Here is a 14628-nt window from a genome sequence, read left to right as displayed (position 1 = left end):
TCCTCTTCAGGGAAGCCTATCCCAACCTCACCTAAGACCCGACCTCACCTAACAACTAACCTCCTCCACTCCTCCCACCACTCCATCCCCCACAGCCATCTCCTCCTGTATCACCTTCCCCTCCCTCCTAGATTGTAAGCTCGAAAGAGCAGGGCCCCCGAACCCCTCATGTAGTGTATTGTTACTGTCTTGTCTCATGTTCTGTCCCCCTTGCTACTGTACAGTGCTGAGCATACCCTTTGGCGCTTTATAAATACTGTATAATAATAATAATAATAATAAAGAGTCTGAGCAATCCCAGACAGGAGGCCTGGCAGTGTGGCAAACATAAATATGACAGAGCTTGGCCAGCAGGGGAGTCAGGTGGAAGATGGATGGTTGAAGTGCTGCTGTGTAGCCTGGGAGGGGGCCCCCGGAGAAGGGGGTTCTGCCTCCAGGATGGAGGAAGGAGGAAAGCTGAAGGAGGGAGCTCCACTGCCCTACAGTCCACCAAGGAAGAACAGCTGCATAGCCTGGAAATGAACCAGCCCAGCAAAAGGCCTGAAAGCAGTTCTATCCACAGCTGCAGCACAAGGAGAAGTTTGCTAGATGCAAGTTCTTTGCAAGTCTTCAGGGGACAGTTTAGTGCTCACCCAATTCTTTTTCCCTGGGATCAGATACCGTAGCCAGGTGGGTTGGGATGTTCACAAACGGGACATAAAGCTCTTACAAGTTGCCACTTTGCTTGAAATCCACTCAGGGGGCACCAAATTCCTGTGAGGGATTACTTTGCTAACGACTGATGTTATGCTATTCTTTAACCAAGTTGGGCATCCCATAACCCCTTTTCCCTATCCATTTTGAATTCTCTAATAAATCCTAAAAACCAAGCCCACGGACTGTTTCTTGTGTCTGGAAAATACATGTTGCCTGGCTGTGGAGGAAATAAGGGGGACTCAAAACCAGCGGCTTTCAAGAGGGTAGCGCTACAATATTTTCTATCTATCTATCTATCTATCTATCTATCTATCTATTTATATATGATAAATTGTATGCACCTACACACTTATATGGACTTAGGCCATCGGTTGCCATAAATTAATAAGCCATTGAATAAACCAACCAAGTCACTCATTATTAACTATAATATTTTTGTAATTGTCAGTCAAATTATTTTACACTGGGTGGTTGTAGGGAAGGGAGAATCTAGGTTTATCACAGAATAAAACATCAAATATTTACAATTATAACAAAATGCAAAAATGGCAGAACAATTTAAAAAAATAAAAAAGTAACAAAAAAAATTAACATAAGAAAACAAAATACAACATTTTTTATATTTTTTATATACAAAAGTGCTCTAAAAAATTATTCTTTTAAAATAGCAAAAATGCTGCAATTAGAATTTGTTACAGAAAAACAACATAGATAGTAAAACAAAGGCACGTTTTATTTTAAATAATGGTAACTAGGCCTGCCACATGACCTCTGACCTCTCAGGTTTGGGGGAGGGGATGACCTCTGGCTAAGTGCTTTAGCTGATAGTGCTGACTTGTAACTTCAGGCAGATCGATCCACTGGAATTCTTCTTTGCCCGTTTTTTAAATGAACTTTAAATGTTACACCAGAAGCTGAGGATATCTGAGACATCTTTTTTTTTCAGCCTTTGCTGAATAGCCTTGGCTTCAGAAACGTGAAACCGGACTCCTCAACTGCCTAATTGTCTGTTGTAACAGAATTATACATTTAAAGGGGCTGTCCTCCTTCATATAACTTTAATTTATTGGCTTGTTTCTGCCTTCGGGGAACATTAACTAAGTACATTGTTTTATTGGTTTTGTTATCTTTTGTGCTTTTCATCCATGGATGGAAAAATGGTTATTACCTTTCTTGCCCTTGGATACAACACAGCTCTGCTGTACACTATAGGATCAATTCACCAAACTAACACTCCAGGATAGGGTTCCTGATATTTTGAAAAAATGTGACCGCCATTCTCAGTCTTTAAGATTCGAAAATTACAGTCACATGGCCAAAATAAAAATCTTTATCCTTGATTTTTTTGGAGCACAACATTTTTTTTTTTTGCCCACAATGCACAGATGGCCCTTCACAAAGCAAAGCTCTGAATCCGGCCTCACAAACCATAGATTTGATGAATTGAGCCTAATGTGTTTTATATGGAAGCATTCAATGGTACGGCATCTACAAGTGCTTAAACCCAACAACTCTACTTGATGCTGTATAAACCAATACGGAGAAGCACAAAATGAATTATTAAAACAAAACAGCATAGTAATATGAAGGAGGAATCCTCTAAACCGAGCAAGAAGAGAAACTTAAAGGGTCAGTCCATGCCAGGGGCGGACTGACAACTCATGGGGCCCCCGGGCAATAGGGGATCCTGGGGCCCGTGTCCTTGCCCAAACTCAAAAAAGCCTATGAAAAAGGTACCAGGGCATCTCATGGGGCCCCCTACTGACCCCAGGCCCTCGGGCAGTGCCGGAGTTTCCAAATGGTCAGTCCACCAATGGTTCATGCCAAACTGATTTTACAGTTACAAGTAGGTGTGGCTAAGCAGAGTCAACTGCTTGCGCTTTAAATATCTTGGTGACTTTAACAGTGAAATCTGTCTGATCATGCCCCCCAAGTCTAACTCCTTCTACTGCAGCAGAAATCTCGCTGTGTCCTTAGGTTCCTCACAATGTAAAGGGGGAACGAAGGGAATAGTCCTCACTTCCAGAGTCCCTGAGAAACTGATAACTGGGTAAGCTGGTCATACCTCTTTACAATCCGATTGTACAATCTGTTTTTTCCTTCAGATTTACCAAAACTATGTAACATGAGGTTGTACCTAAACAATCCATTCCATTTATATTGGGCCAGGAAGGCCCTTGTACAGTTGTTGCTAGATCTAAATGGGGTTTGTACCATCAGACTATAATTTGTGTGTCAAGCTTTAAAATGATGCCCATCAATCTAAATGAAAGACTTTTTGGTTCGAACAACCCTTTAAATAATACATTCCAGTAGCAATTTATCAGCATGTTAACGTTGCGGCTGATAGTCGACAATAAGTGCTGTTGCTGGAACAAGAGGACAGGAACTGCTTGGGTTAAAGGAGACGGAATGCCAGAGACAGAAGTCAGGGAGGAAGGATTATACAAAGCATTAATATGGCTTATGTTAGGCATTGCCTGTTTTAATTTCCGAAGACCGGTTAGTGTTCAGTTATCTTACATTAACTAGTGATCAGTTAACACCACAGTGTTTTGGTATTTATTGCCCACCATACTTGGTCTGTTAAAGGATACCAGAATAAAACAGAGTGAAGAAAGTTTACTTGGCTTATCTAATAAGAGTAAAAGGAGTGGAGCAGTATAGCCAATGGCAAGCTGGCAGCCAATCATAAACTAGCTTTCTGCGGCTTAAATAGGGCTGACTTGTGAAGGCTGATTTTTGATTGGTGGTTGCTCCATGCATCACTCATTACATAAGCCATAAGTGTAACAGTATGATCCAGAAAATGATATAAAGATGACTACAGGTGGATGACAATGTCCCAAAAATATTGAGCTAGTCCCTTTTTTATTCCTAAACTAACAGATGGATAGTTGGTTCAGTCCAATACGTGGCCGACAAAGTTGAAGAAAAGGTGGGTTTGGTGCCCAGTTTTATCCTTCCAGGCAACCAGGTTAATCTTTCAACTGCTGCCAAGAATCTGGCTACTGATGGGCACAGTTCTAGTCTTCTTAGCTCCTGCTTAGTAAATCTGTCCCGAAGAAACAAATTAATTGCTTTGAGCAAAACAAATGATATTGCTCCTATCTGCATCCTTTCATGTTTCACAAACCCTTGCATTAAAGTACATACTTTCAACTGAGATTAGCAAAACCTGACCATTTTGTCTAATTTACAAATGTTGAGTCTTTCCTTTTAATTTTCTTTTTAACTCTTTAAATCCATGTAATGGAGCCAAACAGAGTCTTAGTTCTGCATATTATATGAAAAGATTTTAACACAGTCTATAAAAACATACATACCTTATATCCCTTATATCCCAAATTGGGTCTAATAATTAATAAAATGGAGAAAAGAATATGTTGTCCACAGCAGCCAGGCAAATTCCCTGTTTCACCTTCATGAGAACCTATTGGTCACCAGTCAACCCTTATGTTCCTATTTTATAAATGGCTCTGTGAGCGCCACAAAAATCAATCTTAAAAGAGACCACAACTCTGCATTACCTTGTTTGAACCCAAAAATCACCAAATCTAATGTTTACTAAAACCACTTCAAGAACACAGACTGAACTCAGGGCAATTGTTGAGAATGGAAGTAAACCGATCAAACTCCTAAACTGGTGGCTTAACATTATGATGAGATGAGATCAAGTTGGGTTGGCGAGTGCGCAAATTGGTACGAAAGCATCTTTTTTCACAGGTTTGCAATCTCTAAAAATCCAAATGACATTTCATTCACCTATGTGAGCATTTGATGTGTTTAGAGCGGGTGGGACCAAGTGTGACTTTCAGGAAAAACCAACATTAGCATATCTTCATCTATTTCCATTTCTGAGTCTACTGATCATTTTGACATTTGTTTTTTTAACACTGAAGGTGACCCATGCTTTTTATTGTACGCTCAGTTTGAAACTCACAAGTTTATGTAAATTGACCATTCTCTTAGTGAAAACTGATGCTCCGGTCAGTACACGAGAACAAAGGTAATTTGGTTGCTGTGGACAACACCTCTATTTTGTACCCTCGGTTTTTCATACATGAGGCCCTTTCTCCTCTTTTTCTGGGTTTCATTTAAGTAACAAGACTATACAATATAGCAGAAGGACCGCTCACTAATATCAAGAAAACTCTCATGTATGGATAATGATATACCTGCCCATTTTATCCCTGAGTGTGTCACAGACTGGAGGTAATTATGATGGCTGTCTATCATAACAAGGCTGGAATTTGTAGACATACGGCACAAGGGTTATGTAATGTGGCAAAATTAAGATGGTAAGTTCTGTTCACACTAATACTAGTTTATGGAGTTTAGATGTATATTTAGATCATACTGTATATGCAGAGGAAGTATACTAACATGGTTGAAGCAGCTGACAAAATGAATACGGAGCAATAAGCATCGATATAGCCTTCATGTTTTTAACCCAAAACGTATTTGCTTTAGTTCTGTGCTTCAAGGGACTGTCCCATGCTTGTGCACTGCCCTCTATGTTATAGCAGAATAAAAGTACCTGTTTGAGCTATGGATAGTACCAATAACATCTCTTGACCACAACACAAATACATGACTTCAGGGCTAGGCTAGCTAACCAAAGACTTCTACTAGCAACGTATGGTGGAGTGGTGCTAGTGGTGGGCATTTTGTAGCTGAGACTTGGGTAGTGATAATATAATCTCATATAACTCATTTGGTTGATTTGCTAGAAGAGCAGGTTCACTTAGCAAAGTGTGTGTTCACTAAGTTTAAAAATATAGTGAAATGTTCACTCTTAATACCCAATCATGTGCGGCGGAGATGAAAAAAAAACAGGTTTGCTTGATCATGATTGGATGATGGAACTCAATGCCAATGTACTCACTAAATTAGCAAAAAAGTCACATTGCAAAGTGAAATTTTTTACTCTTTTAGTGAATCATTGTCATTACTACATAAAACTTGCATGGTCTCTAGCTGAGACTACTTCTATCTTCAAAATGGCTACTATACGTCTAAGAAATATGTACAACATGACCTTCAAGCTCAGCCTTTTAGGCATTTTAGGTCAGAACAAGGCTATTTTGTATTTTTTTCTTTTCATTTTTTACATTTGTTGCTACAATGTACATGGGCCTTGTAAAGCCATTCATTGACTCGTAACTGGTATGAGCAAAGAGAAGATATAATGGAAACCTATCACCTGCCAAGTGATCACTTTCCTATGGCTAAAATACTCAATCCCAACTTCTGTACATGGATGGCCACATTATTTTATCAGTGAATAGGCTTCAAGGCCTATCTATACTATACACATAATCGAAGTCAAGCCTGTAGTTCATTATATAGCCAACCTGATTAACCTGCCTTGATATTTATCACTTTTGCTGTAAATGTTGCGATTGTCTGTGCACCTAAACAAGGAGAATCATAACGTGGTGGAACACTTGCTAGTGAAACAAGATTGCTTACTAAATATTAATAGAAAAAATGTGAGCAGATGTAATTTTGCTTCTTGCTGTACCTAATGATGAATAATTGGCCCACTTTAAGACATAGCTCCATTTTTCTGACCATAAGACAGGAAAGTGAAATGTTTTCAGCTTTAGAAATAAAACACCCAACCTATATTCTTCCCCTATGATTCTGCAGACATGTAGAGGCTCCACTGAACCCATTGGTAAGTGCTTACATTGTGTGGCTAGCAAACCTGTCTTGCTGCTCTTAGTCCTATTATAAGTTCTCTGGATGTTCCAATTTGCATACATTTGCTGTACTGTATCCATCATTATTTAACACCAACTGTGGGAAACTTGAACCTTTTTCGTTGTAGTAGGGCTGTGCCCGCATGGCAAAGGTTAACTGATTGTTTATGTCTAGGGGGCATGGAAAAGAAGATCTACTTACCTGATCCTTCTCCGCAGTGCTAGACCAATCCTGCAGTGTCTTCTCCCTCATGCTCTACTGGTCTAAGGTCCTGACATGATGAAGCAGAGGGACAGTCTACCACCAGATCATGGTGGAGCACCATCTGCCAGGGGACTGGAGATTGGGTAAGTTTTTACTCTCCCCTAGACCCAAGTGAGCAGTTAACCCCTGTGGTGTGGGCGCAGCCCCATTGCAAGGAGGAGTTTTCTGATTTCCCAGAGTTAAGCTTTAAAATGAACCTGTGAAGGGCAAAACAAAAGGTTCACTTTTTAAGCTGGTCCCTGAAGCATCTGACACTTCAATTTTGCTTGGCTGCTAGGGCAAAGAAAAGGAAGCATTGTGTAAGCTCTACGTTGATTCTAGTTAAAGCTTACAAAGGGGTGAAATCAGGGGCGGACTGACAACTCATGGGGACCCGGGCAAAAGGGGATCATGGGGCCCCTGTGTCCTTGCCCAAGCTCAAAAAAGCCTATGAAAAAGGTAGCAGGGGCATCTTATGGGGCCCCCTACTGACCCCGGGCCCTCGGGCAGTGCCCGAGTTTCCAAATGGTCAGTCCGCCCCTGGGTGAAATCTATCTCCCCACTCCCATGTGACAGAGCTGGGCCAAGCACAAGCACTGTCAAATGAAAGGAAAGGGACTGAAACACATGCACCTCCATACCTGGATGTACAGTTATGCCAAGCAGCCAAACTAGAAATGTGACATTGGTTGCAGTGGATACTTCAAACGCCTGCACAGGCCAAACTGGTTAAAAAACAAAGTCAATCACTTCACTTCCTTACCTTAAAATATATGTTCTGCTAAAGAGATGGAGTTATATATGAGATTTTTACCCATGTGATATATTTGTCTATCACCAGTTGTGATAGAACGTAATGGTAGTTCATTTGTCATCTGTAGGAGTATAAGGTGGCCTGTGACAACAGACGTCATCTGGATTGTATTATACGACTGATGCAATGAATTTGCCTTGCTGAAGCCAAAGGCATATAGTGATAATGTCTTCCCATTGCTTACATCTAAGCCATTGAGGTCACAGTACTGCAAGTTTAAATGCCTAGCAGCCAACCAGAAATCAACTTTGCTTTGTCTGACTACACTAATCTGCTCAACGCTTTTTTATATCGGTTACTATATTGAATGACTTATTATTCCACTATGTAGTATTACAGAAAAGAAGTGTGATAGTGGAAACATTTGCCACATTAACATGCTTTGTGTAAACTTTTTTCTTTGCTAGAAACTTAAAAACAAAACATCTACTATGCTAAGGGCCTGGATCGATCGTCTTTGTTCACACCAGAACTGCTTCTTTCCCCATTCAAATCAATAGGTGACAGCAAAATCAGCCTACAGCAAGTTGATGCAGATTAGAAACAGGTCAATGTGGGTCAGATGGACCACTCATTGAACTGTCAATGATCTAAGAAGAATCCCAAACCTATGTCAATTCATTTGCCAATTGACATAAGCCCACAGGTGTTTTTTTTTATAGATTTTATGAACTTTTTATAAAAGTACTAAGCTATGTTTGTCACAATTACCAGTTTTATATAATGGATTTTTGGTTCGAATTGAATGCTTCCCTTGATTTGTAAAACAACCCCAGCCGCTATGGCTATCTGTATGGTTGCAAGTATTCTTATTATTATACAGGATTTATATAGCGCCAACAGTTTGCTTTGCGCTTTGCAATATTACCTTTAACAGTAGGGAATCTGTTATCACAGCTTTATGTAGCAGTTTAGCTAATGGCCATAAACTCTACTGTTTATCCAAAGGAACAAAAACATGAAAGAGTCAGCAGATTTTTTTAGCCTCACAGAAGGAAGAAAACCTTTTCTACTTGGAGGTCATTGTGAAAATGGAGGAAAAGGAGAATAGAGCAGGTTATATGTCACAAGCAAGAGACAACAGGGACCTAGAGGTGTCTTTTGACACGGCCTACTGTAAGTTGTTTGGCTACACCATTAGATACTTGTTTTAATCTTTTATATGGTTATAGAGGAATGAAAGCTAGGTTCTGATTGCTCCTAAGGCATTAACACTAAGGCTTCGAAGACGTTAACACTGGATATCAATGATATCGTAGATGTAGACAATGGGTACATTTAAGAATATCTCTGGGTCATTAAGCAGCATTACCTGAATGAATTATTAACACTCTAGAATTTGGGCACAATCTTTGTGCAGCATAAGGTGCTGTATTTCTAAGTGCGACTGTAAAATAACCTTCAGAATCTAGAGCCACAATAACCCTCTACTGCACAAAGCCCTCAAATTCCCTTAAAAAGATTCTAGAGGGCTGCAGCCACTAGGGTTTTTGGGGGGCAGGGGGAGGGGGTCACCAGTCAAGGCCTATAAAAAAACATAAAACCTAGAAGATTTAAAAAGACCGGAGAAAGAGGGAGGTGGGTGCACCTTGGAATTCTCAAAACAATGTCTGAACATCCATAGCTTGCAACTCCTTATCTTAAAGTCTTAGGTCCATCACAGTGAGAAACCTGGAGATGCAGGACATGAGAGGTCCATAGAGAAGATTACACACCACAATACTGAAAATAATGCTTCAGTGCAGACGGATTGTCCGTTAATACTGGGTATAAAGGGAGGTTGGGGGATTTCAGGGGGCAAAGGGGCAAACTTTCCTTCACATCTCGTGCGGGATGCTCCATTGAGTGATATCAATATGAAACATCTTCCTTCTGTCCTACTATGTCTCGGTTACACTGGCGAGGTAGCAGTAGAGTCGCTGTACAAGCTCTGGGCGATATCCTCCCTCTGTATTTTGCGAAGAGCTGTGTAGAGGGCATCGGTGGTGGCGCTGTCCTTGTTGGACCAGTCAGAAAGCAGCGCTCGTACTGGGAACTCATCCTGTGTGAAGGTGTCTATGAGTTCATCTTGGTAGCCAAGTTCTCCAGCTAAGTTTTTCCATGTCTGCTCCAAGGAGCTGGTCAGGAGCTTCTCCACCTCTTCTTGTTTGTGTGGTGGGAGGCTGTTGTAAAGGTGAAGGTCATTTTTGCCTATAGAACAGACCAGATAATTACTACACCTTATACATACTGTATCAAACTTAGTATCAAGATATTCCCAACTACTGTTTTTTTAAGAAAAGTAAAAGCACAACTGCAAATATATCTGGTCTTGGATAGCATGTGGAAGGGTTGGAACCTCTGTGAGGATGTTGTTACTTGAAAATGAACATCTGCCATTTATTTCATGATGAAAAAAAGCACAAGGCCATGAGCACTCCACTTTACCAAAAGGCCTTTATCCAAGGGGACCATCAGTGTATTAATCAGCCCTGAAGAATGGGATGCCGATCCCTGAAATGCATTGGTCTCCTTTTTTAAGATTGCATAAATATCTTAAATTTCCTCTAGGTTCCCTGGGTATCCTTTGAATAGAGGCATTGTCCCTCATGGTTAGAGTGGGACACTTGTGGCCTTGTATTTTCTCTTATCCAGGAATTTGACTGCTGTCTGTATCCCCTCTAGGAAGATTTTCTTGCGCCCAGATTTATAACTGGAAATAGGTGGAAACCTCCTCAAAATGAGAAAAAAAATCTCACTTTTGACAAGGGTTTCCACTGGAAGACATCCCCTCCACTCCTCCTCCCTAAATTTTCTTTCTTCAAGACAATAGTCACTAAGACAAATTCTTATTGGTTGAACTCAATGAAAGTATGAAAATAATGAACTTATAGCTCACCAATGGGTAAAACATGCTGGGGCTTCAGTTTCACTTGAAACCAATATTAAATTATAAAAATGACTTGTATACCATCAACTATTACATGCTTTTCACAATTTTCTGGATACAGGTCAAACAAAATAAATAAATACCATTTTCATAAACCTGTAGATATTAAACCATTTGTATTTGCAAATATCACCAAGGACAAGGTTCTGATAGCAGATGATAATTGTTACAAAATCAGCACTAATATTAATATCAATGCATTTAAAGCTTAGCCTTACTTTCAGATTTGCACTGTTGCATGGGCTCCTCTTCTGTAGCGAAATTGCTTACTTTGATTTCACTGTGCCAATTTTTCTAACAAATTTTGCAGCAGATTTTAACCTTTTTCTGCTCTGAAGCAGTAACTGTTTGTTTCACTATGTCCTTTGATTCTGAATGGGAGGGTCTGGTTCATTATAATCATCTGGTATACTCTCAGTGTGCAGATGAGAAAGGTTGCAACGGCTGCATCCCTTCAGAAATATTTAACCTTTGGGGAGTATCTCAATAAAAATAGAAATTGCCAGAGGATGCCTAAAATCTGACTTGTATCTTAATGCAGACTTACGGGAAAATCATGTGAGCCAATCACATGGGCAGGAAATGACATTTATGGGGCCTTCTGTACACCAGTGATTTACAGAACTCCTTCAAGTTACCATATTGCATTGAATTTTACAGAAAGTTAGAAAGGAGTTGCAAACTTAAAAAAGAATGTAATGTATAACAAAGGATTACAACATGGCTTGTCTAATAATTGAATATGCTATATCATTTTTTATTTGCTATTTTTTTTTTTTTTACAAAACTGGAGTTATCCTTTAATGATAAAAGTTATACTGTTTTGGGAAATTATACTGAATATAGTCTACATGCTAGGAATTTATTCAGAGTTGTAAAGTTAATAAAAGGTTCACTTTAATGATAAGAGAACAATTATTTTAATCAGGACAGAAGCATAATATATTATTATTCTTGCTATTATTATTATTATTATTATTATTAATAATAATAATAATAATAATAATAATGATAATACATTTATTATTGCTATATTATTATTATTATTATTATTCTTCAGTGGCCAGAAACCATTTTAATCTGCATTTCTTTAGAAAGACTATCCATTAAACTTAAACAAAAACTCTGGCACAACTGATCCTTTGAATTCTCTCTGACACCTCCAAAGTTATTATGTTTTTATGATTCCAGCCAACTATTAAAAACCATAGTTGCCGCAAAATGCATGGTTCCAGTCTTCTCTCATGGCGTACGTCAAGGTGGTCCTAACTATGGGGTTTGTGATATATTGTTGAATTTATTGGAAAGGTCCAACTCACAGGGCATGCTTTATTCATGAATAATCCCCAGAGTCGGACATGTGCAAAGTGTTAAAGGAATAGAAGACTCAATAACACTGAACATGTTAAAAACTCATAAAAACAAATTGTATGTTCCTGAGCCTTTTGAAGACATTAAATAGTGATATATTCTCAAATACTGTGTATGAATAAAGTGTATATACATTTTCGAAAAGAGTAAGGGATTACTAAAACCCCTGTCAGGTTTTATTTAGCCAAATATTTTGGAGATTGACCTTCACAGCATTTTGGAAATTGGCCTTCAGAATAGGAAGAGAGAGAGGAGACTTTGCCAGATATTTTCAGATTGACCTTCACAGCATTTGGGTGATTGATCTTCACTACAGAAAGAGGAAGGAAAACAATCTAAAATAAAGCTGGCCATATATCAGTAGAATTTTGGTCGGACATTTGTCAGAAATTTCAGAAAAAATATTCACCAGAGTAACTGACCTTGCCATTATTGAGTCAACGAATTTCATTTAAAAGTTTTGTCCAGACTTGCTACTTGAATGGATTCTTAATTTCAGCTAAACTAGGGAATTGTCAAAACCCCTGTCAAGTGTTTTTTTTTGCCAGATATATCCCATTTTGGAGATTGTCCTCTACAACAGGAAGGGAGAGGAAATTTTTCCAAAATAAAGTTGGCCATACACCAGTATATTGTTTGAAGGTTTGTAAGAAGATTCTGAAAAATTGTTCATCAGAGCTTTTGACCTTGCCACTACTGAGTCAACTATTTTGTTTAAAAGTCCTTAAAATTTCATCCAGTCCTACTACTTGAATGGAAACCAAGCTTCAGATAAAAAAGGGAATTTCTAAAACTTCTGTCTGGTTTTATTTTGACAAATGTATCCCATTTGGGAGACTGACCTTCACAACAGGAAGTCAGAGGAAATCTCTCTAAAAGTAAGCTGGTCATACACCAGCAGAACTTTGCTCATATAAAAATTCTGAAAAATTGTGAGCATTCGATCTTGCCATCATTGAGCCAAATAATTTTGTTCAAAAGTCCTCAAAATTTCATACAGACCTACTACTTCAATGGAATCCCAGAGGTATTAAATAGGTTTCTTTTGCGACTAGAAAATTACAATATGTACATTTTTTTTCTGAATAAAAACAACATTCACAGTTAGAATTTTATTAATTTGAGAAAAAAATTCTATCCTGCTTCTTTGATTTTCTAATGGTCAGTGGGGTTGAATCAACAATTGTTTAAGAATAAAAAAATTTAGGAAATTCAAACACTATGAAAATAAATTTTTTTAACCAAAAATCTACCAGCTTAAAATAGAAAACAAGGCAGAACATTTTTAACATTTTGGATAGAGTAAGGGAGGGTTATAACCCCTGACTCTTTTGCCATTTGAGTCCCATTGGGGAGATTTCCCTTCACTTCCTGTTAGCCCAAACAGGAAAGAAAAGGAAATCTTTCCAAAGTGAGAGAAATCCCTAGTAGTCACCAGAACACGTGCCCCATTGGAAGATTTCCCCGCTAGTCCTGTTCTGGTGACCACTCAAAATTTGGAATTTTCTTTCTCTTTGAGTGATAACAAATAGAGAGGGTGAATCTCCCAGATGGGCACATGTATTTGAATTCCTCTCCACTCTACAATTAAAAAAAAAAGTTTTTCCTTGAGTTATCCTTTTTAGGAAATCCTGAGTTGTTACTGGAACAAGTGTCCCAACTGGAAGATTCCTGTTGCAGCAACAACTTAGTATTTTAGATTTCTCATTACTTTTAGTCCCTGTGACTAAGACAGATACAGATGGTTGACTTTGGTACTTTCTGAGTCACTGATCCACATGTAGCTCAGAACCCAGTGTCCAAAACATCAATAACAAAATATATAAAATGTCCTTGTTCAATTTTCTCAGGAGGAGCGCTGTTCTAATTAATTATTCACCTTTATATTTCAATATTTTATTGAAATTTTGTAGAAAAAAATATACAGAAATATAGAGAACATAACCCACCGACATCTATAAAAAATATATAAAATGTCCTTGTTCAATTTTCTCAGGAGGAGCGCTGTTCTAATTAATTATTCACATTTATATTTCAATATTTTTATTGAAATTTTGTAGAAAAAATATACGGAAATATAGAGAACATAACCCACCCACATCTATAAAAAATATATAAAATGTCCTTGTTCAATTTTCTCAGGAGGAGCGCTGTTCTAAATAATTATTCACCTTTATATTTCAATATTTTTATTGAAATTTTGTAGAAACGATATACAGAAATGTAGAGAACATAACCCACCCACATCTATAAAAAATATATAAAATGTCCTTGTTCAATTTTCTCAGGAGGAGTGCTGTTTTAATTACCGGTAAGTATTCACTTTTATATTTCAATATTTTATTGAAATTTTGTAGAAAAAAATATACAGAAATATAGAGAACATAACCCACCCACATCTATAAAAAATATATAAAATATCCTTGTTCAATTTTCTCAGGAGGAGCGCTGTTCTAATTAATTATTCACCTTTATATTTCAATATTTTTATTGAAATTTTGTAGAAAAAATATACGGAAATATAGAGAACATAACCCACCCACATCTATAAAAAATATATAAAATGTCCTTGTTCAATTTTCTCAGGAGGAGCGCTGTTCTAATTAATTATTCACCTTTATATTTCAATATTTTTATTGAAATTTTGTAGAAACGATATACAGAAATGTAGAGAACATAACCCACCCACATCTATAAAAAATATATAAAATGTCCTTGTTCAATTTTCTCAGGAGGAGTGCTGTTTTAATTACCGGTAAGTATTCACCTTTATATTTCAATATTTTTATTGAAATTTTGTAGAAACGATATACAGAAATGTAGAGAACATAACCCACCCACATCTATAAAAAATATATAAAATGTC

At 37.9% G+C, this 14628-nt stretch overlaps 1 protein-coding gene across 1 annotated transcript in view; it reads right to left on the bottom strand.

The window, feature by feature from the left end:
• Positions 1–1113: 1113 nt before the first annotated feature.
• Positions 1114–14628, bottom strand: part of NGFR (nerve growth factor receptor) — a 119656-nt gene continuing 106141 nt past the window's right edge. The window contains exon 6 of the mRNA XM_089674489.1: positions 1114–9652. Within this exon, the coding sequence (XP_089530615.1) occupies positions 9354–9652 (299 nt within the window). The 3' untranslated portion in view covers positions 1114–9353. The remainder of the gene's footprint in view (positions 9653–14628) is intronic.

This window comes from Staurois parvus, unplaced genomic scaffold (genome assembly GCF_062004578.1).
Source record: "Staurois parvus isolate SC_StPar_1 unplaced genomic scaffold, SC_StPar_1.0 ptg000151l, whole genome shotgun sequence".
Classification (NCBI taxonomy): Eukaryota; Metazoa; Chordata; class Amphibia; order Anura; family Ranidae; genus Staurois; species Staurois parvus.
The sequence above is the reverse complement of the archived record's forward strand: the minus strand, read 5'-3'. Positions and strand labels throughout refer to the sequence as shown.